General features: G+C 37.4%; 1 protein-coding gene and 1 pseudogene across 7 annotated transcripts in view; both read right to left on the bottom strand.

The window, feature by feature from the left end:
- The window catches only part of MID2 (midline 2), a 206,770-nt gene that overhangs the window by 97,952 nt on the left and 83,692 nt on the right, over positions 1-25,126 (bottom strand). For all 7 annotated transcript variants that reach the window (XM_066356105.1, XM_066356100.1, XM_066356107.1 and 4 more), the window contains exon 3: positions 15,503-15,598. In XM_066356105.1, the coding sequence (XP_066212202.1) occupies positions 15,503-15,598 (96 nt within the window). The remainder of the gene's footprint in view (positions 1-15,502; positions 15,599-25,126) is intronic.
- On the bottom strand, positions 11,984-12,111 carry LOC136386566 (U4 spliceosomal RNA; annotated as a pseudogene).

Below are 25,126 nucleotides of genomic sequence, written 5' to 3'. Positions count from 1 at the left end.
TTTTTCCTCTTAATGTTAAAAAGCAGTGTCATCCAATTCCTTAAAAGGCTTGAGAAGAGTAAGAAAGAAATTGATCTGCTTATGAAGCTTCTGGGATGGACTAACCCATGGTACTGTAGCAGTTCTAGGGAGGAAAACAGGTGACACACAAAATATCCAGAATAGTTCTTTAATAAGCTCAATGTCCTAAAAGTGAACAAGATTAAATAAGTAAAAATGAAAGAGTTATACTGCATTCATTTGTACTCTATGCTGCACAGCATGCTGCTTTATAAATACTCCTCTCTTCACGAGACATTGTGTTTTCCTTTTCTAGACTAAAAGTTCCTGGAGGCAATCAAAAACGTTTCTTTTCTAGCCTTCAAATTGCTCACCACAGTTAAGTGCATAGTGCTTGCTCAAGAAATGTTGACTGATTACGAAGTATTTAACTATTATCCTTCTCCTCAATATTTTCAGGAATGTTAGTTATTCAAAAATCTGTACAGTCTTGGAAGCTAAAAGGAAACTCATCTGTTAGTATACATTTTGCTTTGGCTATGCATTAAACAGAGATTTCCTTTGGAAATGTAAACAAAGGATGCCTGATGAGACAGGACAAAGAACTATATATAGAGATCAAGTAGCTGAAGTAGCAGGGTCAAAGAATGTCCTTCCTTAACTAGATTAACTGAATTTTCAGTCTTCCTCAACCTCCGTTCTGTGCTCTCCAGCCCCAATAAAAAAAATTTCCAGCTGCCTATGTACTGTATTCTGAAAGCCAGGCAGCATCAACAACAAGCTGCATTACAAAAGAATTCAGCTAACAAATCTGTGGTGATCCTAATCTCTGTTTCTGTAATAATAGGAAGAGTGCAACTTTGTTTACTTTCTGAGGAGAATAGTGAACAGGGAAAAAGAACCGGGTGAGGGAGGCAGTATTTACAGTCTCTTTATGAAAAATCAATCTGTGACAAAAACATTTGTAGGCAATAAGGAAGGGGACCAGGTTTGGCAGGAAAATAGCCCCTTTCAGTTTTCTCAGAAGTGCCTTAACTGGTATCCTCCACCTCCACCCAAAGTGAAATGCCTGGTTTGCACTATGAATATAATCACTTGCTATGGACCAATCTGGATTAGATAAACTGAAAAACTTGCAAATCGTCATTCAGTGTCTGGCTGTCATGATGGACAGTATGCTACTATTTATTTTATTTATAAAATATTTATAAGCATTTTTGAATTCTCAAGTTCTTTCTTTAATTGCATTTCTAATGCCGGAGCTTGTCCTAAAGGCTTCTGGACACACGGGCTCTGTGCTGAATGACTATAATAAGTACCCTGGACTCACCCTGTTATTATGGGGAAGTTTAGGGCACATCCCTAACCTTTCAGAAGGGATGATGTCATAGGGGACAACCATGGTCTTCCATAATCCGTCCTAGAGAGCTATTGTCAAAGACAGAATTTTAAACTGAATAGACTATGAAGTTACTGTATTTTTTGCTCCATAAGATGCACCTGACCATAAGACACCCCTAAGGTTTTAAGGAGGAAAATAAGAAAAAAAATACTCTGAACCAAATGGTGTATTAAAATATTTAATATAATACTGTATTTTTCACTCCATAAGATGCACGGGCATTTTCCCCTCCACTTTTTTGGGGAAAAAAGTGCGTCTTCTGGAACAAAAAATACAGTAACTCCCAGAATATACTGTCACCTTTGACATGAAATGCAGTATCTTACAATTCTTTCCTAATTGTTAATATTTTTAGTCCAGTGTTCATATTTCCTGCACATGTGTATCCACATCAGGGTAGATTTGGGTACTGTTTAAGTCCTCCAAGGTAAATACTGTGTCTATGCCATTTTTCTTTATACCTGGTACAATGCCATACATAGCTATTAGTAAAAGGCGACCTTTTGTAGAGCAGATAATGGCCTACAGGATGGATTTAATAAGTATCCCTATGGGAGCCTCTTAAACACCTCCTTTGCTGGTTCATGATGGGGCTGCTGTTCCCTTCTACTTTGCTTACATTTATAAGTACTAGTGTCATCCCTTGAAGGCTAAGTAGGAATATTAACTTCAGAAAGGTGCTGTTAAAATATCACCTGTGACCTAGATGTCAAGAATGAGTCCTCCTCTATTAACACAATGATGCATTGTTTTATAAGACTAGCTCCTTGCTACTAGAAAAGAGAAAGGTCCTGAATATAAAAGTTTGATTGGCACAATGGGCTGGGAAATGTCGGAACAGAGCTACGTTTGGATAAGGCTGGAGAGAGTGATAATCTCCCCAGGGATAGGATACAATGTTAACAAATAATGAAAATACACTACTTACTTTGCTAATTTGACTACACATAGCTCTATACTTAATAATGTTTTTATGACAATTAAGAAAGAGATGATTATAATTTATAACCAGAATTTATTCACTATTAGCTGTTACCCCACCCTTAATCATGCAAATTCTAAACCAAGGGATTCCTTATCTTGTCTGCTACTTACAATACTTCCTTGTCTCTTCTCTAGTGTGAGTTTATAATACTGTAATCTAACAGCATAATCAGAAGCTTTGATACAGTGGGACATAGAGTGATTCTGACTAGCTGAAAACCACTCTAAAATGCCTTCTGTTTTACTTCTTGCCTTATGGAAAGAATAAGAATGAAGAGAGTAAAAAGAGAATAAAGCCTAGACATGTTTTCTTTGAATATATGTACCCTGATTTATTAATGTCATCCCATTACCATTAATAAAAATTTATTAAAAAAAAAGAGAGAATAAAGAAAGTAACCATTCACAGAATCATGAAATCTTGGAGATACACATCAAAGGTCATGTAGTCAGTTCAACAAATCATTTTATAGGTAAGGACAATGAAGCTGAGAAGCTTAATGACTTATTCAAGTTTATATTACCAGTTAATGGCAGATTTAAGTCTAGAACCCAGTTTTACAACTTACATTCCAATATTTTTCTTTCCATTCTTTATGCTTCTTCCTAAATTCTCTAGCCCATTGTACAATCTTACATATGAATTTGACTGGTATCCTACGTACCCTACATATTGCTCTACTCTCTTCCACAAATGGAGTGTGCAACAATGATCAAATTGCTATCATACAAGTATATAATCCAAGTACACCCTATTTTAAGAAACCCAATAATTGAATGACTGTTGGGATTCAAGGTGGCAGAATAAGTGAAAGCTACACTCACCTGTTCTGAGGATCAAACTGGAATTACAACTAAATTATAGAACAGTCATCCTGAATAACGAACTAAAGACTAGCTGAAGAGAAGTCTTACAACCAAGAATTTATAAAAGAAGCCATATTGAGACTGGCAGGAAAGGTAAAGACATGAACAAGGGCTTGCCTTTTTCCTACAGGCAGCAGCTGTGGTTCCAGAGGGATATCTCAGCTCCTGGGAGTTCCCCCTGAGAAGCATGAGGTCTCAACTGAAGGTCAGGCTTCCCAGCCCAGAGCACCAGAACTGGGAAGAGGCACCCACATAACATCTGGCTGTGAAAAGTAGCATGGTTTCTGTCTGCCAGGGAATGATGAGAGCCCACTAGAGACACAGGCCTCCTTTTAAAAGGCCAAACCACAAAATTTCATTCACAGCCACTCACCTTGGGCTCCAATGGAGAGAGGGTACCCAGCTAGAGTAGCATGGGGAAGAATCTAGTGTTTGTGGCTCTAGGGAGAGAGCTAAAGGGACAGCCACCAGGATCCCTGTGCTGAGTCCCTCTCCCACATCAAAGATGCCATTTTCTTGGGTAGAGCACTCTGCTTATTGCAGCATCACCCTGGATAAAAGCAACAGTTCCACCTTCTGGACTCCCCCTTGCCTGAAGAGTTTATGCCCTGTTGAAGAGTCAGCTGCCTTAGCTGCTGTGTAGAGGTCTGGAAAGACTCAGGGGATGTCAGTGACTGTGTGTAGCTTTGGGATGGGCACACTTCCCATGAACTTAACTGGCTTTTCCCCTTCATAGGAGATTAACTAGCCTCACCTTCCAGAATCCCATCAGTGGCAATCTTCAGGTTTCCATCACCCACCCCCAGCCCAACTCCTGGTGGTTCTGCCCTGCAAAGTGTGGGGCAAAATCCAGAACAGACTGACTTATGTAAATCTGGGGTGGGAGGGCACACCATCCACTTCCCTGAAACCTGATGGGTACCTCTCTCTCACAGTAGAATCATTAGCCCCATTCTCCCAACTCCCAGAGGCCCTGCCTTGCTGAGCTCAGACTCCTCCTGGCAGAATCTGAGACAAACTGAGTTATATGGCTCTAAGACAGGAGCTATTTTCCCCTCACATGTCCGACTTGTGCAGAGCCCTTCATCCACACAGCCAACTCTTGGTCTGTTTGGGTCCAATAATCTCTGCTGGCTTCACCCTGATTATTATCTGGGTCTCCAACACAAAGCTATGCAAGCACACAGAAGGTGGCAGTTAGACTTGGCATAACCATAAGCATTTACTAAGTGGCTTCAGGCCCAGCATTAACACTGAGTTTGAACTTGTATCAATCTGGTGAACACCAATCACCCCTACCTGGTGACTCAGCAAGAACCTACCTCATGCAACTTGAGTAATGCCAGAGGCTCTTTCAGTGACTGAGTCTACTAAGGAAAAGGCAGGCAAAGGGAGGTGGAAGTGAATCTCAGGGTGCTTTGGGGCTTTCGTTGCCATGTCCCCAGGCCTAATGCTGGTAAAAGCTGGCCTTGTTGTGCAACTTGACCCTTCCTACGTGCACCTAAACTTAGAAGAGGCAGCCACAAAATGTGGAATGCTTGTAGCCCCAAACAGTCTGCTCAGGACCAGTCATGGGCAGCATCTGATATTGGTCTGCACCAAAGTCCTTCCCTAAAGTCCTAGACCAACATCCCCAATGGCCAGCTTCAGATAACATCAGAACAAGACCTAATAAGCTTCACAAGTGGCATATCCAAAGGGGGATCTTGTCAGGCATCTAATCCTGCTAAGGTGAATTCCACTTCATGTGATCAGCACCAGCACAGCAGCTTGTATGTTGTGGTTGAAGTTGAGCCTCACAGTCAGCTAACCTGAGGGTTGATGCCATGCACAATTGGGACAATAGCAATCAAGACTAAATTACAACAGGAGGAACCACATAACTCACAAAAGTGACATTCCTGGAGCGCTCAGCTCAGGTGATAAAAGAGATAGCACCACTGGACCCCAAAGGACACCTACCACTTAAGGCTACCTCACCAAGACTGGGAGTTGTAGCTGATTCATCTAATGCATAGAAACAAAGAGAAGCCATAATGTGGAGATACAGAAGTAGCCCTCCCCCCCACAAAAATAACAGAAGAAATCTCTAGAAAAGAAGCTAACTTAAATTAAGGTAAGCAACTTATCAGATGTAGAGTTCAAAGCATCTTATAAGGATGCTCAACAGCATGAAAAAAGACATAGAAACTATAAAAAAGGACCAGTCAGAAATGAAGACTAGTATATTCAAAATTAAGAATACACTGGAAGTAATAACATTACATTGGATGAAGCAAAATGATTAAATCAGCAATTTGAAAGACAATGTAAAAAAATCACCCAGGCAGACCAACAAAATAATAAAATAAAATTTTTGTTAAATGTAAGATAGTTTAAGGTACGTTACCCTTAAGATCAGGAACAAGACAGGGATGTTCATTTTCACCACACTTACTCAACATAATTCTGGAAGTCCTAGCTACAGCAATCAGACAACAAGAAGAAATAATTTGCCATCAAAATTGACAAGGAAAAAAGTAAAACTATCATTATTTGCAGATGACATGATACTGTTTATAGTGAACCCTAAAGATTCCACCAAAACTTCTATAACTAATAAATGAATTCAGTAAAGTAGCAAGATACAAAATAACCATCCAGAAATAAGTTGCATTTTTATACACCAATAATGAAGAAAGGGAAACTAAGAAAATGATTCCATTAACATTTGTATAAAACAACCCTAGGAATAAATTTAACCAAGGAGGTAAAAAAATGAGTCTTCAGAAAAATATAAGACACTGAAGAAAGAAATTGAAGAAGATACAAATAAGCAGAAACACACACTGTGTTCATAGATAGAAAAATGAACATCATTAACATGTCCATATTACCCAAAGCAATCTATGTATTCAAAACAATTCCTATCAAGGTACCAATGGCATATTACACAGAACTAGAACAAATATTCCAAAAATTTACGTGAAATCATAAAAGATCCTGAATAGCCACAGAAATATTGAGAAAAAAATAAAGTAGGAGGAATCATGATAACTGATATCAAACTATACTACAAGGCCATAGTAATCAAAATAGCAAGGTAGTGGTGTAAAAACAGACATATAGATCAATAGAAGTAATAGAGCCCAGAAATAACCCCATGCCTCTATGGTCAATTAAAATTTGAGAAAGGAGGCAAAATATACAATGGACTAAAGATAGTCTACTCAAAAAATGATGTTGGGAAAATTGGACAAATATATGCAAAAAAAAAAAAAAAAAGAAAATGTAACTAGACCCATGATGGCGAACCTTTTTATAAAAACTGCCCACTTTTGCAGTGCTGGTCAACCCAGTCCCTCCTGCCCACTAGTGGGCTTTCCAGCTTTCATGGCGGGTCAATCGTGGCATCGTTTGGTTGCTCTGCTACCACTTACCATGAAAGCTGGAACGCCCAAAGTGGGTGACAGGGACCAGGTTGACCAGCACTGCAAAAGTGCATGGTTTTTATAAAAAGGTTCACCATCACTGAACTAGATCATCCTCTTATACCAGAAACAAGAATAAACTCAAAATGAATTAAAGACTTAAATGTTAGACTTGAAACCAAATAAATAAATAAAATAAAAAATCCTAGATGAAAACAGGCAGTAAAACTGCTGACATTTCTCATAACAGTATAAACAATTGGAACTACAATTGAACTAAATTTATTATTGCACACCAAAGGAAACCATCAACCAAATGAAAAGACAACCCACTGAATAGGAGAACATATTCACCAATGATACATCTGATAAGGGATTAATATCCAAAATTTACATATAACTTATTAAATTCAATACCAATCAAGATGACATCAGAGTAATGGCAATGTGAGAGATACCCTTGATCTCTCCACTTGAAATTTCAACAAATTGAACTATAATGCAGTGGAAGAACAGCAACTGAGCTCGCAGGCTTGCCTGAAAAGATCTGCATGTGGAATTAACTAAAGGTAGCAAAAGTTGGGAAAGCAGGGTGAAAGATAAGACACACTGCGTTTGAGTCCTGGAAAAAAGAGAAACCCAGACTGCCTGGATTTTTCCCTGCCAGGGCTCTGGAGAAAAGAGAAACCCGAGTGCTTGAGTCTTATTCTGCCAGGAGAAGTGGTGAGATTGAGAGCAGTGAGGAAGATACAAAACCAAAGTAGATGCAAAATGAGGGGTCATGGCCAGTATTCCTTAGGTCTTTTGATAGCCTTCATTTGGCACAGAGACAAAGAAAAACAAAGTGTGACCCTGCCCCCCACAAATCCTGCCTCCCTCACCTCCCTAAGTTCAGAGAGTGGCAGAAAAAAACAAATCCCACAGCTAGTTCTCCAGAGCCACTCTTTCTCCTGAAGAACAGAGGTGCTCTGTGTCTGGACCTCTGGTCTGTTGAGATGTGATGAGGAGTGCCTGGAGGCCAGATCACCATTCCTAAAGCTATAAAGCACTCACAACATGCCCCACCCATCATCGTGATTGTGCCCCGCCTCCATCATTGAGACAGCAACATCTTAGCAGAGGTCAGCACAGTAATTTCACAGAGCTGATACTTGTAATACAGTGCCACCTACTGGAAGAAAAACAGAAAAACCTCTCAAACCTGAAATTTCTTCTTTTTTCTTTTGAACTTCATTTTCTTTAAATTATATATATCTTATTTTTGTATTTAGTGGGTGTTTTGTATGATTCTTTTATTGGTATTTGATTTTTGTTTTTTGTGGGTTTTCTCTCTTATTTTTCATTATTTTAAAGTATTTTCTATTTTTAATGTATTTTTATTTTTTAGTTTTTTTGTTATATTTTTTAACAATACCATTCTCAAATTCCATAAAGGAAGAATAAAATGAATACCATGGCTACACAAGAAAGAGGCATAGCTCAAAAAGAACGCAAAATATCTCCAGAAAGCAATCTTAATCACATGAAAACCTTGGAGCTAATCAATAGAGAATTCAAAATTGAAGTTATGAAAATACTCAATCAGATGAGTGACAACACTGATAAGGCAATTTAATGAGCTAAAAAAATTAATGAAAAAATAAACATTGAAAAAAATAATGAAAAAATGAACACTTTACCAAGGATATTAAAACTTTAAAAAAGAAACAAACAGAGATTAAAAACTCAATATATGAATTGAAAAATGAAGTAGCAAGTTTAGCTAACAGAACAGGAAAGATAGAGGAGAGAATCAGTGACATCAAAGACATGCAACAAGAAATGCTACAGAGAGAAGAGAGAGACCTATGAATTATTTAAAAAATAATAGAGCTCTACAAGAATTTTCTGACTCCATAAGAAAGAGCAATATAAAACTACTAAGTATATCAGAGGAAGAAGAGAGGGAGAAGGGAATGGAGAGCCTACTCAAACAAATGAGCATTTCCAAGGCCTATGAAAAGTGTTAGATACTTGAATCCAAGAAGCAAACATAATGCTGAGTTACCTCAACTTAAAAAGACCTTCTCCAAGGCATATTATAATAAAATTGTCAAAACTCAACGACAAAGAAAAATTACTCAAGGAAGCTAGGAAGAAGAACATAACATATAAAGGAAGGCTCATTAGGTTATCATCAGACTTTTCAGCAGAAACTCTACAAGCCAGAAGAGAGTGGAACCAAACATTCAAAGCACTGAAAGAGAGGGATTACCAGCCAAAAATATTATATCCATCAAACTTATCCTACAAATATGAAGGAGAAATAAAAACTTTTGCAGACATACAGAGACTGGGGGGAATTTATCACCAGAAAATCCCACTGCAAGAAATTCTCAAGGAGGCTATTCTACCTGATACAAACAAAACAAACAAAATAACTACAAGTAAAACCTCCAACAAGGTTACAAAAAACAAAACAAAACACTACCACAGATAATCTATGACAACAATAACAAAAGGGGAGAGGATAAAGATCTGCACTAGCAAAAAAAGATGATGTGCAGAAGCACTCATAAGACTATGGAATTTTGTACATATCAACATTTTTCTCTTAATATCTTAATGGTAATTACTCACAAAAAAAGTCACCACTGAAACACACAGTAAAAAAAAAAAAAAAAAAAAAGAAAAAAAGAAATAGAGGAAAGAAGTATATTGAATACCACCAAATTAAAACAACTGACGGAAACAAAAAAGAAAAGAACCAAACAAAACATAAAGTTACAAGAAAACAAAACATAAAATGGCTATAGTAAATCCTTGTGTTAATAATTACCTTAAATGTAAATGGACTGAACTCAACAATAAAGAGAAACAGAGTAGCAGGTTGAATCAAAAAGCAAAACTCAACCATATGCTATCTTCAAGAGATACATTTAAGCTGCAAGGACAAAAGTAGATTCAAAGTGAAAGGTTGGAAAACAATTCTCTAATCAAATAATATCCAAAGAAAAGCAAGTGTAGCCATACTCATATCTAACAATGCTGACTCCAAGACAACAAAGGTAACCAGAGACAAAGATGGACATTTATAATGATAAAAGGAAGCTTATGTATCAAGAAGATATAGCACTTCTTAATATATATGCACTGACCAGGGAGCACCAAAATATATAAGACATCTACTAACTGATCTAAAAATAGAAGCAGACAAAAACACAATCATACTTGGAGATTGCAATACACCACTGATGGCTTTAGATATATCATCCAAACAGAAAATCAATAAAGAAACATCAGCCTTAAATGATACTCTGGACCAAATGGACATAATAGAAATTTATAGGACATTTCATCATAAAACCTCAGACTATACATTCTTTTCCAGTGTGCAAGGAACATTATCAAGGATAGACCATATGTTGGGCCACAAAACTAACCTCAACAGATTCAAAAAGATAGAAATGATACCAAGTATATTCTCTGACTATAAGGCTTTAAAAATAAAATTCAATTCCAAAAATAAGAAAAGAAACTCACAAAATGTGAAAATTAAACAACATAATTCTAAAAAATTACTGGGTCAAAAAGAAATAAAACCAGAGATCAAAATATATATACAAATAAATGACAATGACAATACTACATATCAAAACTTCTGGGATGCATCAACAGCAGTAATAAGAGGGAAGTTTATATCATTACAGGCTTATATCAATAAACAGGAGAAATCCCAGGTAAACAACCTAACATTACATCTGAAAGAACTAGAAAAATAAGAACAAAGACAACCCAAAGTCAGCAGAAGAAAGGAAAGAGTAAAAATTAGAGCAGAACTAAATAAAATAAAAACAGAAAAACTAAAGAAAAATTAACATAACAAAGAAATGTTTCTTTGAAAAGATCAATAAAATTGACAAACCTCTGGCTAGATTTACTATGAAAAAAACAGAAATGACTCATACAAACAAAATCCAAAATGAAAGGGGAGAAATTAGCACAGACTCCATCGAAAAACTAACAGAAACCACAAACAAATACAGTAAAGTCTCAGGATACAAAACCAATATGCAGAAAGTCTACAGCTTTCATATATGCCAACAATGAAACTTCAGAAAATGAAGTAAAAAGTACAATTCCTTTTACAATTGCATCAAAAAAAAAAATACTTAGGAGTAAACTTAACAGAGGATGTGAAGGACCTATATACTGAAAACTACTAAGCATTATTGAAAAAAAATTGAAAAAGACACACTGAATAAAAAAATATTCCACATTCATGTATAGAAACAATCAGCATAGTTAAAATGGCAATTTTACCCAGAGCAGTATAAAAATTTAATGCAACTCCATTAAAATCTCAATGTCAATTTTTAAAGAAATAGAACAAAGAAAAAAAACAAACCCACCAGGTCTGTATGGCACCACAAAAAAAAAAAAAAAAAAAAAAAAAAAAAAAACCCTGAATAGCCAAAGGAATCCTAAGAAAAAAGAATGAACCCAGAGTTATCACACTACTTAACTCAAATTAAACTGCAGAGCCATACTAATCAAAACAGCATGGTATTGGAAAAAAAAAAAAAAAGACAGACAGACTAAAGGAATAGAATTAAAAACTCAGAAATAAAACCACATATATATGGACAAATCCTCTTTGACAAAGGAGCCAAAAACACACAATGGAGTAAAGAAATTCTCTTCAATAAATAGTACTGGGAAAATTGGAAAACCACATGCAAAAGAATGAAACTTGATGACACCTTGACCCCTGCAGAAAAACCAAAACTGCAATGAGATCCCACCTCATGCCTGTTAGATTGGCTATTATCAACAAGACAGGTAATATCAAGTGTTGGAGAGACTGTGGAGGAAAAGGAACCCTCATTCACTGCTGGTGGGAATGCAAATTAGTACAACCATTATGGAAGAAAGTGTGGTGGTTTCTCAAAAAACTAAGACTAGAACTCCTATATGACCCAAAATCCCTATATCTACCCAAAAAACTTGAAAACACTGGTACATAAAAACACATGCACCACCATGTTCATCACAGGATTATTCAGTGGCCAAGACATGGAAACAACCAAGTGTCCTTCAATAGAGGATTATTTAAAGAAGATGTGGTACATTTATATAATGGAATACTACTCAGCCATAAAAAATAATGACCTATTGCCATTTATGACAACATGGATGGATCGTGAGAACATTATACTGAGTGAAATAAATAAATCAGAAAAAGCAAAGAACTATATGATTTCACACATAGGTGGGATATAAAACTGAGACTCAGGGACATAGACAAAAATGAAGTGGTTACCAGGGGAGTGAAGAGAGACAAATATAAGGTGACAGAAAATGATTTTATTCTGGGTGATAGGCACACAACACAATCAACAGTTCAATTAGCAACAATCGTGCCTCGGATAAACCTCATTGGCGACGATACTGCCACTGCGCAAGCTTTAACAACCAACAATTCAAATGCTATGGAAATGTTTACCTGAAACCTATATACTTTTATTTACCATGCCACCCCTTAAAATTTTATTTTCTAAATTAAATTTCAAAATAAAAATTCAACACCAATAAAACAAACAATCCCATTAAAAATGGGCAAAGGACCTCAATGGACACTTCTTTAAAGATGACCTACAGATGGCCAATAGACATATGAAAAGATGTTCAAAATCACTAATCATCAGAGAAATGCAAATTAAAACCACAATGAGCTATCACCTCAGACCTGTCATAATATCTACCATCAATAAATGAACAAACAGTAGGTTTTGGCGAGGATATGGAGAGAAGGAGCCCTCATGGACTGTTGGTGGAAAAACAAACTGGTGCAGGCACTGTGGAAAGCAGTATAGAGTTACCTCAATAAATTAAAAATGGAACTGCCTTATAACCTAGATATTTCATTTCTGGGAATATATCCAAAGAAACCAAAACATTAATTCAAAATAATACACGCATTCCTATGTTCATTGCAGCATTATTTATAATAGCCACAATTTGGAAGCAGTCCAAGTGTCTATCAGTAAATGAGTGAATAAAAATCTGTGGTACATTTACACACTGGAATACTATTTGGCTGGAAAAAATAAGGAAACCATATACTTTGCAACATTATGGTTGTACCTGGAGTGCATTATGTTGAATGAAATAAGCCAGTCAGAGAAAGACAAGTGCCATATGAGTTCACTCATATGTGGAATCTAGTGAACAAAATAAACTAACATACAAAATAGAAACAGACTCATAGAGAACCGACTGACAGCTGTCAGAGAGTAGGGGTTTGTGGAGCTGGGTGAAAAATGTAAAGGGAATAAGCAAAAACAAAAACAAAAAACAAAACTCATAGACACAGACAACAGCATGGTGACTGCCTGAGAAAAAAAGGGGATGAGGAGAGGTCGAAGAGGGTTTTGGGAGAGCTAAATAATGATGGAAGACTTGACTTGGGATGTTGAACACACAATACAAAATACTGATGATAAAAATAAAAATTCAACACTAATAAAACAAATAATCCCATTAAAATTATATGTTATATATAATTTTATTAATAATGTCACCCCAGTAAATTCAATATAAAAGAAGAAAAAACAACAATATTTTAAGAAAGCCAAACAATCATGAGTGGTTACTCATAAAAGAAGATTTGTTACATTACAAGATTTTCTACACTCTCTTAAATAAGAATCCCTAGGCAGGTTTAAGAGAAGAAATTATAATAAAATTATTTTATTTATTTTATTTTATTTTATTTTATTTTATTTTTTGTATTTTTCTGAAGCTGGAAACAGGGAGGCAGTCAGACAGACTCCCGCATGTGCCCGACCGGGATCCACCCGGCACGCCCACCAGGGGGCGATGCTCTGCCCATCCAGGGCGTTGCTCTGTTGTCGCTCTGTTGCGACCAGAGCTACTCTAGCGCCTGAGGCAGAGGCCACAGAGCCATCCCCAGCGCCCGGGCCATCTTTGCTCCAATGGAGCCTCAGCTACAGGAGGGGAAGAGAGAGACAGAGAGGAAGGAGAGGGGGAGGGGTGGAGAAGCAGATGGGCGCTTCCCCTGTATGCCCTGGCCAGGAATCAAACCCGGGACTTCCACACACCAGGCCGACGCTCTACCACTGAGCCAACCAGCCAGGGCCAAAATTATTTTATTTTAAAAAATAAAACAAATTCGAACCGTTACATTTGTCATACAAATAAGATTAGAACTAGTCTATCAGGTTTTACATAGAGTTAAAACATTTTTATCCAACTACTTCTCATGAGGAGTCCTATAATATCTTACCCAATTGTGTTTACACTTTAAATACTACCATTACCTCTCCAACAAAATCAACAGAAAATCAAATCCTACAGCTAAAGTTTCACACTCTTGAGAAAGAGAAATAACATTTCTTTTATTGCATCCACTTACAAAGAGGTTGACTCTTCTCATAAACTCTGCTGAGATTTGATGTATATAACACTTTTTTTAAAATTTATTTATTCATTTTAGAGAGGAGAGAGAAAGGGAGAAAGAGAGACAGAGAGGGAGAGAGAGAGGAGAGAGAGACAGAGAGAGAAGGGGGGAGGAGCTAGAAGCATCAACTCCCATATGTGCCTTGACCAGGCAAGCCCAGGGTTTTGAAATGTATATAACACTTTTTAAAAACCTATACTGTGTAACACTTTATAATTCACAAATAACTTTATCATATATATCATTTGTTGATGACAAGAATAAGTGGAAAAGTGATGAGTGTGGACCAGGTAAAGGGCATGGGGACAAAAGGAGAAGAAGGTAGGAAGAGGAGTAGTCCTGATAATATTGTTATAGAAATAATATGGCACTGAACAAGCCTAACCCTACCCTGAGGACCCAAATTCCAAACTTCCCTGTGGCACAACAGCAATCTCTTTAAGGAGCTATGATGTCTAGTTTGATGAAGAAAGAAACACATTTCATGCTGAATTCTTATACAGCCTGCTGTTCAGAAAAGAGAAAAGATTGGCCCTTGGATTGTTTTTTTCCCAACTCATCACCACTGCTTTTTTTTTTTTTTTAACAATTGTTATCTCTGCACTTTTCTTAGAACACAAGCATCCTAAAGGAATGAGACTTCCTAGAACTACCAGCCAGTCCTCTCCAAATGTCCCAGGTACGGTCTGATAACCCTCAAGTGCCCCTGAGTAATTCCACTTCTGGACATACATCCAAAGAAACCCAAAACACTACTTTGAAAGAATATATGCACCCTTGGGCTCACTGCAGCACTATTTATAACAGTGTTTTTTAACCACTGCTCCAGATACTGGCACCAGTCCGTAGACTGCAGTTGAAAAACACTGATTTATAACAGCCAAGATTCGGAAGCAGCCCAAGTGCCCAACAGTAGATGAGTGGATAAACAAGCTGTGGTACATTTACACAATGGAATACTACTTGGCCGTAAAAAAGAAGGAAGGAAATCTTACCTTTTGTGACAGCATGGATGAACCTGAAGAACATTATGCTGAAGAAAATAAGCCAGTCACAGAAAGACAAATACTGTATGATTTTACTTATATGTAGAATCCAATGAACAATATAAACTAACAAAACAGAAATAAACTTAGATAAGAGAACAGACTGACAGCTGTCAGAGGGGAGGGGGGTTGTGAGGTGGGATGAAAAAAAAAATAAAAGGATTAAGCAAATAAATGAATGAATTAATGAATGAATGACCAGATAGATGGATGGATAGATAGATAGATAGATAGATAGATAGATAGATAGATAGATAGATAGATAGATAAAGTCCCCCCAAAGAATCCTACAGGTCCTCTGAAAAAAATCACAAATATTTATGTTACATACCTCAACCTGCTGGCAGATCTGAATGAGCTTGGCCATTTGATTTTCTAGTTCACTGTTACGCTTAACCAAGTTGGTGAGGTTCATCTCCAGAGTTTGCTGCCATCGCAGAGTGTGAAGCAAGAGGGAAAAAAGAACAAACATTCAATGAGTTTGAGAACCTTGTGGAGATCAGTCAGTAAGTCAGCAAATAAACTATTTCAAAGATTTATTGAGCACTTACTATGATCTAAGCATTCTTTAGATGCCACTTAATAAAGCTGCACATTTGGTTCACTATCTTTGTTGGGGAAAAGTTGACATTCACGACTTTGTGGATGTAGGACTTCAATGACATTAAAACAACTCTGTTTTCTGTAATATTTTTAAAATTTTTAAAGTATTTCATAGTCAATATTTCATTTTGCCCTCATAGTAATCCTGTGACATAGGGAGAACATGTATTATTCTCTCTTTTATAGACGAGTAGACTAAGAAGAATATAATTTATTGAATGATTACTACTTGCCAGACATTATGTGAGATATTTTCATATATTTCATTGAATAGTCATAACAACTCATGGAGTAGATGTCAGCATTTTTCAGTTAGAAAACTGAGCTTCAGAGTGGGGCTTAAGTGTTTTGCACAATCATATAATTAGCATATGACAAAAATAAGGCTGGAACCCAGACCTCTAGCCTGCAGTAACAGCTTTAGTCAAGTATTCTGTGATATTTTTGGTAGTTTGTTCTTGTTGATAACATTTATATTTATTAGTAGATTCTTTCAGAAAAATAAAAGATAGTACTTTAAGTGTGGGAATCATCAAAATCTAACAGTGTACTTTAGTTTCCCTTCTTTGGCATTAAAGAATACCCAATGGAGATGTCAGACTTCAAAATGCAAAGCCTGACTGTATCAAGACAGGACATCCATTGCTTACCACTGCTGCTGCTATATAGATCGTTTTAGGTACACACTAGAAGCACTTGCATATCTGTTTAATATAACATAGTTCAACAGTACTCAGAATTCAACATATATTCAACCAAGCAAGCTATTCTTTCCCACTCTTTATGTTAAAAAATGTTATTTACTCTAGATTAATAATGCGTTTTTTTATTCCTTCCCAATTCCAAGTCTTCAGGTGGCTGGCTGTTTCTACCTCAGGACCTGCTCAAGGATCTACTCTTCTCTCACTCACCATCCAACAGCCCTTCAAAGTCTGCTTCAAATGTAACATCCCAACTTCCTAGCCCTTATTATGTGGCATTCTTTCCTTTGATAGTGTTCATTGCTTCATTGCTGTCCATAGTTTTATGGTTTGTAGTTGTTCAAAGTTCATGTTTTTGGTGAGGAGGGGAGGCAAGAGGAATTGGCCCCTTGTCTGCTAAATAGCTGTTGCCCTTAGTATCCTTGACACTGTTCCATTAATCTCTCACAAAGGATATATTCCCCTGGATATGTGTATTTCTAGGACAGGCAGTTTGATTTCACTTGTTTGCAAACTAGACTACGAGAACCAACTTAATTCTTGCTTCCCTTTTTGCCAGATCTCTCTTGGTCTCTTCGGCTTTGTTCCCTTGGAAGAAATTTTTCAAAATTTATTCCATTTTTCATGAGCTGGGCACAATGGTCTTCTATAACTCCATGACCATCTCAACCTTGGTCTTCCCTTTAGCAAGAACAGAGGGTGAAGAAGAACAAAAGAAGGGCAGCAATCATTGATTTGAACATGATCTCTAGGCTAAGTAGATGTCACGGGTGGAGGGGGGAGAAACAGCAGTTCAGAGATTTAATACAGCAAAAATTATTGAACAGGTACCTACTCTGTTCAAGGTGGAGTGACCTCAGAGATAAAGAGTAAGTGAGATTAAGATGGGTCTTGAAGGATAAGTATTGTTTTAATAGACAGAGATGAAGGGGTGCAAGGTGTTCTAGGCACTAGGGAGAGTATGAACAAAAGTTAAAGGGAACAAATTATAGAACATGCTCAGGGAAGAGACTTTGAGTTTGGATACAGTAGAGGGTACAAGAGAGTAGTGAGGTGGGGGCAAGACTGATAATGGAGATCAAGACTCTGTTATAAAGGTCTTGCATACCTAGGTGAGGAGTTTGTACCTATTTTTTAAGCAGTGGGGAGTTACCACAGGTTTTTGAGTAATATAATGGCATAATCATGGCTGTAGTTATGAGATCAACCTACAAGCAATATGTGGGACAGACTGAAAGAGGAAAGCCTGGGGGCAGGGACACTGGTTAGGAGGAGCCTGCAGTGTTCACACAGTTAAAAATGCAAGTCTAGGCCGAGTTAAGATGATAACTAAAAAAAAAAACAACCCCAAAAAAAACAACAACAAAAAAAACATGTTTCAATAAAGGATTTGTCACTGTCATATATGCAGATAGTGCAAGAAAGGCAAATGGATTTGGTAATTAGAGGTCACTGGTGACCTTTGAAAAATGAGTTTCAGTAGAGTTTTGGAAGTAGATGCCAAACTGTACAGTGTTATGTACGGAGGTAGTAATGAAGTGGAGGCTATAAGTCTGGTTTCCTCTTTAAAAATTAGACCATAAGATGAATATGACAGAACTGTAGTTTGATGATAAGGTCCAGCTTAAATTAGAGAGTGGGCATTGGTAATGAACCCAGTTTGTGATTCTCTATAGCAGAGTGGCCTAGATTCCTAAATCAACAAAAACCCCATGTATTACCAAGGGCTGTATTAACATATTAGGTAAACATATGTGGACTGATGAGCTCAGAGCAGATATAATGCTAGAAATCTGTGTTTCAAAGTGTAATGTGTTCCCATTCAAATATAGGGTGCCGTGGGGAGAATGTTTTATAACAAGTACAAGCAACCTGTTGTAACACTTGTCATGAAACTGATATCTCATAAATAATTCACAGTGTGGAGCAGGTCTAAGATCCCTGCTGTGTGTTCCTCATTTATGGCACAGAACTGAGACTCACAGCTTCTGTGCCACTGAAAACAAAAATTAGGGCTGAACACATAATTTGGGGTCTAATTAGACTATAGACCTTGGGTTACCATCACAAAATTATGGCAAATGGTTATTTTGCTCTGTCCCCCTAACAATTTGCATAAGGCCAGCACATCTTTTACAACATACAGCTAGAACTGACAAGATGACTCTAATTTCAACTTGACTTCATTAATATGAAAATGCTCCGAAAAAGAAATATTTGGCTAATAAAAACATCATCTGTTGATGACTTTTTGCCACTATTTTCTTACATTATGAGAGATAATTTGAGGAAAGCACTGAGCATTTACTTACTAACTTCCTGTTTCTTTACAAGGAATTAAAGCCTCTTCTGGAACTGGAACTGATTCTCAGTAACGAACATATGCACAAGGAAGGGGAGAACTGAAGCAATTATGCAGTCTATTACCCCACCCTTACTTGCTCATGCTCAGCCCTGATGAATTATTTAGAACTAGATATTCTGGGTCACTTTAGCTTTTACTGATTTAGCAAAGCAATTATTTTGTCTATACTATGGCTGAGTAAACAAAGAATATGTGCATATGTGTATATGTCTACATACATGCACATGTGTGTGTATATATAAAATCTCATGTAAAACTAAACATATATCTTTATTGTTTAATTTGGTTTTGAAAAATTGGTTTATTTTGTTCTTTTCTTGTGCAGTCCAGTTAATGACTGGGCCGGACTCCCTCTCTCTAAGCCTGGTTAGTGCAGTTTTCTCAGAACAGTTGAACCATGACAGAGAGAGCCAAAGTGGCAGGGGAGATTGGAATGAAGATATCTGCTGGGAGGAAATGGGGACAGGAGGCTGGCAGGGGGAGCAGGATGAAGCTCCCATTTCCTGCTTCAGGAGATTACCTCTGGGTTCCCCTGTGCTACCCTTGTGTGAGAGGTAGAGAAGCCATTTGAACTACAAAGCTATGAGACTTTCTTCCCATCCAGATGACTACATCATTAGGGAACTCAAAAACATGTACATATGTCTAAATAGCACAAAGTGGGGAGACAATTAAGTTTATTTACATAATTGATATTTTAAAAGGCCCAAATTAGCTAAATTGGCAATCTCCTACACATATGCCATTTTTACCCAAGTTCCACTTCATTTGTATCATATAGACTCGGCCTCTGTCTCTTTTATACCCTTCCCAAAGAGGGAAACGTTTTGCAACTTCTGAGAAAGCCAGCACAGGATATTTTTCTTCTAGACAGCATCCCATAAAAAGAAACAGCTTCTCTAAACCTCGCAAGTTGTTGTTGTTGTTATTTTCATTTCTCCAGACACAGGTTATTTCTTATTTATTTATTTTATTTATTTATTTTTTTTCTGAAGCTGGAAACAGGGAGAGACAGACAGACTCCTGCATGCGCCCGACCGGGATCCACCCGGCACGCCCACCAGGGGGCGATGCTCTGCCCCTCCGGGGCATCGCTCTGTTGCAACCAGAGCCACTCCAGCGCCTGGGGCAGAGGCCAAGGAGCCATCCCCAGTGCCCAGGCCATCTTTGCTCCAATGGAGCCTCGCTGCAGGAAGGGAAGAGAGAGACAAAGAGGAAGGAGAGGGGGAGGGGTGGAGAAGCAGATGGGCGCCTCTCCTGTGTGCCCTGGCCAGGAATCGAACCCGGGACCCCTGCATGCCAGGCCGACGCTCTACCACTGAGCCAACCGGCCAGGGCCACAGGTTATTTCTTATTACCGTTTCATTGGCTCCCTCAAGAAACCTAACTATACATCACAACACCAACTCTTCATTAAAGCCGGAGTGATTCCCCTTTTGACACACATTTGATCATGATCTCTATTTGGCATGCACCATGAAGGCACATATATTCACAAAATATGAGCACACTTACAGACACCTACCTGAAACAGCAAGTCTTGAAGCCTAAAGGAGGGTGGAAATTTCTGTACTATTAAATGTGTAGTATTGCCACCAAGTGCCTATATACTCTTACTTTCTAAAAGATACAAGGGGTAGAATCCTACCAGAGTCAATTAAAAAAAAAACACACACAAGGTATAAGGGGGATGTTTTCTAAACCCAGGCAAGATCCCAAACGTTTTGATGTGGGAATTGAACCTTGGGGGTTCAGGGAGAGAAGGGAAGGGGGAAAAAAGGACCAATGTATTCCAACTGACAAAAAAACACTTCATCTTTAAAAACAATCTGAGCCAATGGCCCCATTACTATTCTTTGACATTCTTTTTGTTTGTTTGTTTGTTTACATCCTGTGTACTCATGGATGTTCCCAGCTCTTCCACAAGCCAGCAGCCAAAATCTTAGCACACTTTTGGGAGTCACATTCTGCCTTCTTCTTTTTTTTAACTGCTTGTCTTAAAATACTTACTTTGCTTTTGCTTCAGTCTGTCACATTGTGTATCAATTACATATGGCCTTTCAACAGCAGAACACACCATCTGTTCCACAAACAAAAGCCCATACCCTTATGCCAGATTTGATTCCTTCCCTAAATATTTATTTGCTGCTGTAGAGACATGGGCTATGTCTCAGAGTAAGATGCAGGTGATTCTTAGAGATAACCAGACCATTCCTCAAGCCAGGTGAAACAGGTTGCCACCTCTCTTTTCAGAACTTCCTGAACTCATCTAATAAAGAGCCACAATCCCCCAGTCACTTTATCAGAAATGCTACATAAACCATCCCACATTATTTTTTCCCCTGTCTTCAAGTGCGTAACATTGTTAAATCTCTACTTATAGGTGTAAATTATTATTTGGACCTTCTAAATGAAAACCTGTACTAAAAACCTAAATCCAGTGTTTATTTTGATAATTCTTAGAATAGTAAGTTAAAGCCAACCCAACTTTCCTGGAAGACTCAATATTGTATTCCATTTGCACTATTCCTCTTAAGTCAACATTTCTCAATCACTTCCTCCTTTTGCTCTTCCTTCATGTCGAATTTCTAGACCATTAATGTGCTGCAAAGCTCAGTCCTGGGCTCTCATTCAGCTCATCACTTCATAGTTCTACCTCCATGCTAAAGAAACCAAATTTATTTCCCTAGTTCTGATCTTTCAGCCACCATAAAGTTCTGAATTTCTACTCCTTCTAGAATACTTGCTCTTTCTTTTCTAAGAATGCCCCATACTTTCTATACTACAGATATTTCAACAAACAATGTTATCTTGACTAGAACACTCTCTGTCTCTTACTGCAACCATTTATCCCAATGAGGGGTCCAAAAACACACCCAAAGTCTATTTTATACTTTTATGCTCTCTCACAGTCCCCTTCTGCTTCTGCTGTCATAAAACCCACCACACTGTCTTGAAACTGTGTCCTTAATTGTCTGTCTCCCCACACTAAGCTGAAAACTCCATTAGGGTTGGGACTATGGTATCTTTATAATTGTAACCCCTACATCTCTTCTGGTACTTGTCATCTACTAGGTGTTCAGTAAATGTTTAATAAATGAGTGAATGTTGAATGACCCACAATCATACCAAACTCAAATCTAAAGTCATCTCACCAAAACTGCTAGCCCATTCCTAATTCCCCCATTTTTGTCCCTGAGACCACCGTTATTCAAGGCATTTATTCAAAGGTCATTTAATTTTTTTCTCTCCATCATCTATAACCACTATAAGCATCCACCAAATCCTATCAATCTTTTCTTGCCTGTCTTTCTCAAGATTGCCCTCTCCTCCAACAAATCCATTCATGACTCCCTATTTTTGAGCTTGATGACTTCCTTTTCCTGACTCTTCCTCTGTGCTTCAGAGCATCATGAGCAAACATCTGTCAAGGCACTTACCATACTGAATTAGAATTGTTGATGTATGTATCCTTACTCATTAAGCTCAGAGCACCTTAGGGCAGGGACTGTGCCTTATTTTCTGTGTTCTCAGATCCTACTACAAGGATTTTAAATGTTCAGTAAACAAAATTAATTAATCTTTTGTAAGTGAGTGAATGAAACCCAGGGCTAAATCCATGGTGCTATAGTTTAATTTATTGTCTGTCCTACCCTCAGGGGAGATAAAGAACACAATATTAATTTATTATATTAACCTTTTATGAGCTTGAATGTCATTATTACATTTCCCCTTTAAACTTCACTTCTTCTGGTTCAATAATTCTTCTTTCCTTAATGTTTCCTGACCTATATTATATTTATGTAATATGTTATTTTGCCCAATACTAACAGGCAGGATTTTCACCCACCCAGAACAATCTCTGAGTCAACATTTTCTAAATTGTCCTCAGACTGATGATTGTTAGCTCTTTTCATATGTTGATAAGAAGACTTAGGGAAAAAATACCCAGAAAGAGCACAGAGAGTTGGGAATATCTACTTGCTAAACTTGCTCTCAAACCTAAGAAATAATAAAAATCATCTTCTAACATAGGGCCTGTTAATACTACATGAGAACAGAGCCAGATAATCAATATAATCATTACAGGAAAAAGAATAAGAGGTTCAAGTGAGTCTTAGCACTTAGTTTGAGTAGAGATGGAATGAAATGCATTTTTTTTTACCACCATACACATACAAAATATGTACAGATTTGTACATATTATAAGTAATGAAGAGAAAATCTTATACACTTAAGAGACCACAGAGAAGCCAAATCTATAAGCAAGAATAATTTTATAATCATGGTTTAGCTGAGACACCCCATAACAAATAGTACCCCTACTTCCATACATATCCTTCCACCACCGTACCTTAGTGAGGCAAATCTAAACAACAATTTTTGCTCTCATTATACTTAGCTACTGTAATTCAGTACCTAAGTGAATGAAAATGAGAAAAAAATTCATTTTTTGTTCCCTTCTTTATGAGAACCAGCCCTGGTCTCCACTGGAGATGTTTCTTATTACAAAAATATATGAACTTGTTCATTTATTAGGGAGATCCTTAGTATCAGGATGGGTTCTACTGAGGTCCTGATTGTCCCTAGGGTGGCCACAGAATATTTGCCTTATACTCATGGCCCTCTCATATCCAATTTATCTACAGATATGCCCACAGAAAATTAACAGAGACATTATCTCCTCCACACAGTGACACACATTTATAGAGACATAGAGACACACAGAGTCATTCTCAGCTACTCATCCATACAGAAACACACACCCTTGTATATAGTGACGCATGCATATATGTGCAAATATACCCTCCCTCAACTCAATATCATAAAGATAGTTCTCTTTATTTGTCTTATATTCATGCTCATACTGGTTCAAAAACATTCAAATGCCCATTGGTAATTAAGTTGAGAGGGTACCTGTCTTGGCAGACAGAAGTGGGTGTCAAGTGGCTGAGCAGACAAAATGCCTGTGAGAAGGTGGTGGCTGAGTGAGAATGCGTGGGTAGCTGACAGAGCGACTGAGTAAAAAGAAGGGCAACAAATCAACTATGATAAGATTCCAGAATATCATATTTTCCAAACTTTTAATTCTCATTGTGGCTTTTCTTTGAACATTCTCCAAGTCTCATATCATCCTTCTTTGTCTGGCAATCTTTAGCTCTCTCTGTCTCAGTCTCTTTTCCCGTGTGTCTGTGTCTGTGTGTGTGCATATTTTATTTTCCCATAACAAAAAAGCTAATCCTTATGCCAGGTAATATTTTATAACAACAAGATCCCTGATGTGTAACTGCATTTAAGAATTATTTGTAGTAATGAGTTTGTGGAAATATAATGAGAAAAAGAAAATGTGCTTGTTTATTCCTTTCAGGAAATTCCTCTATTCCCCCTGGTTTTCATCAGTTATATTTTTGGCAGGCTGTGGGCATGGAAATGTGAAGACATGACTCTCAAAGAGAATTATAATAATCACATCTGATTTATATAGATATCACCATAGGGTTAGGCAGCTGGAAAATCCAGCAATCAAAATGAATAGGCACTTCATTCAAATGAAATTAAGGACATGTCATACTTTTGGTAAAACTCTGGTTTTTAACATTATCAGTAGTTTAAAAGAGATTTTTTCCAGACTTGTAAAACATTCATTATGGTAAGACAGATTTATATCTTATAAGATGAGAACCAAAGCAAGCTATAGATACTAGAATACTTCCTGCAAATCCATTACAAAGACTTAATTCATTGAGATTTCCTGAGCAAAGACTATGTGTGCTAGACACTAAAAAGGATACTAAAGAAATAAAAGATGTTGTACATCACCTCAAAGAATTTATAGTATAGTTGGAGTATGTTGAATTGGCCTTGTAGAGTTTCAACAGAGCACTAAAGAATCGATAAGATTTGCCCTAGCTATATATCTTGGTTGGTTAGAGTTAGAGCATCATCACAAGGCACAGAAGATGCCTGTTCAATTCCCAGTCAGGGCACATACAACAATAGATCAATGTTACTCTCTCTCTCTCTCTCTCTCTCTCTCATCAATAAATAATTTTTTTTAAAAAAAGAATAGGTTAGACTCCAAAGCAGGCCAAGAGAAGAGCGTGAGTGAGAGTGAAAGTTCAGGGTCAGAAAAGAGAATGGTATGTTTAGCAGACAGCTAGAAAGCTACTCTGAGTAGATGAAGGTAGCATGTTTGAGAGTGGTAGCAGGGCAGGATGGAGGAGACAAAAGGTTCAACATCAGAACCAAATTGTATAAGACTTAGAATATCAAGTTGAGATATGTC

This window comes from Saccopteryx leptura, chromosome X, assembly GCF_036850995.1.
Source record: "Saccopteryx leptura isolate mSacLep1 chromosome X, mSacLep1_pri_phased_curated, whole genome shotgun sequence".
In the NCBI taxonomy this organism is placed as follows: domain Eukaryota; kingdom Metazoa; phylum Chordata; class Mammalia; order Chiroptera; family Emballonuridae; genus Saccopteryx; species Saccopteryx leptura.
The sequence above is the reverse complement of the archived record's forward strand: the minus strand, read 5'-3'. Positions and strand labels throughout refer to the sequence as shown.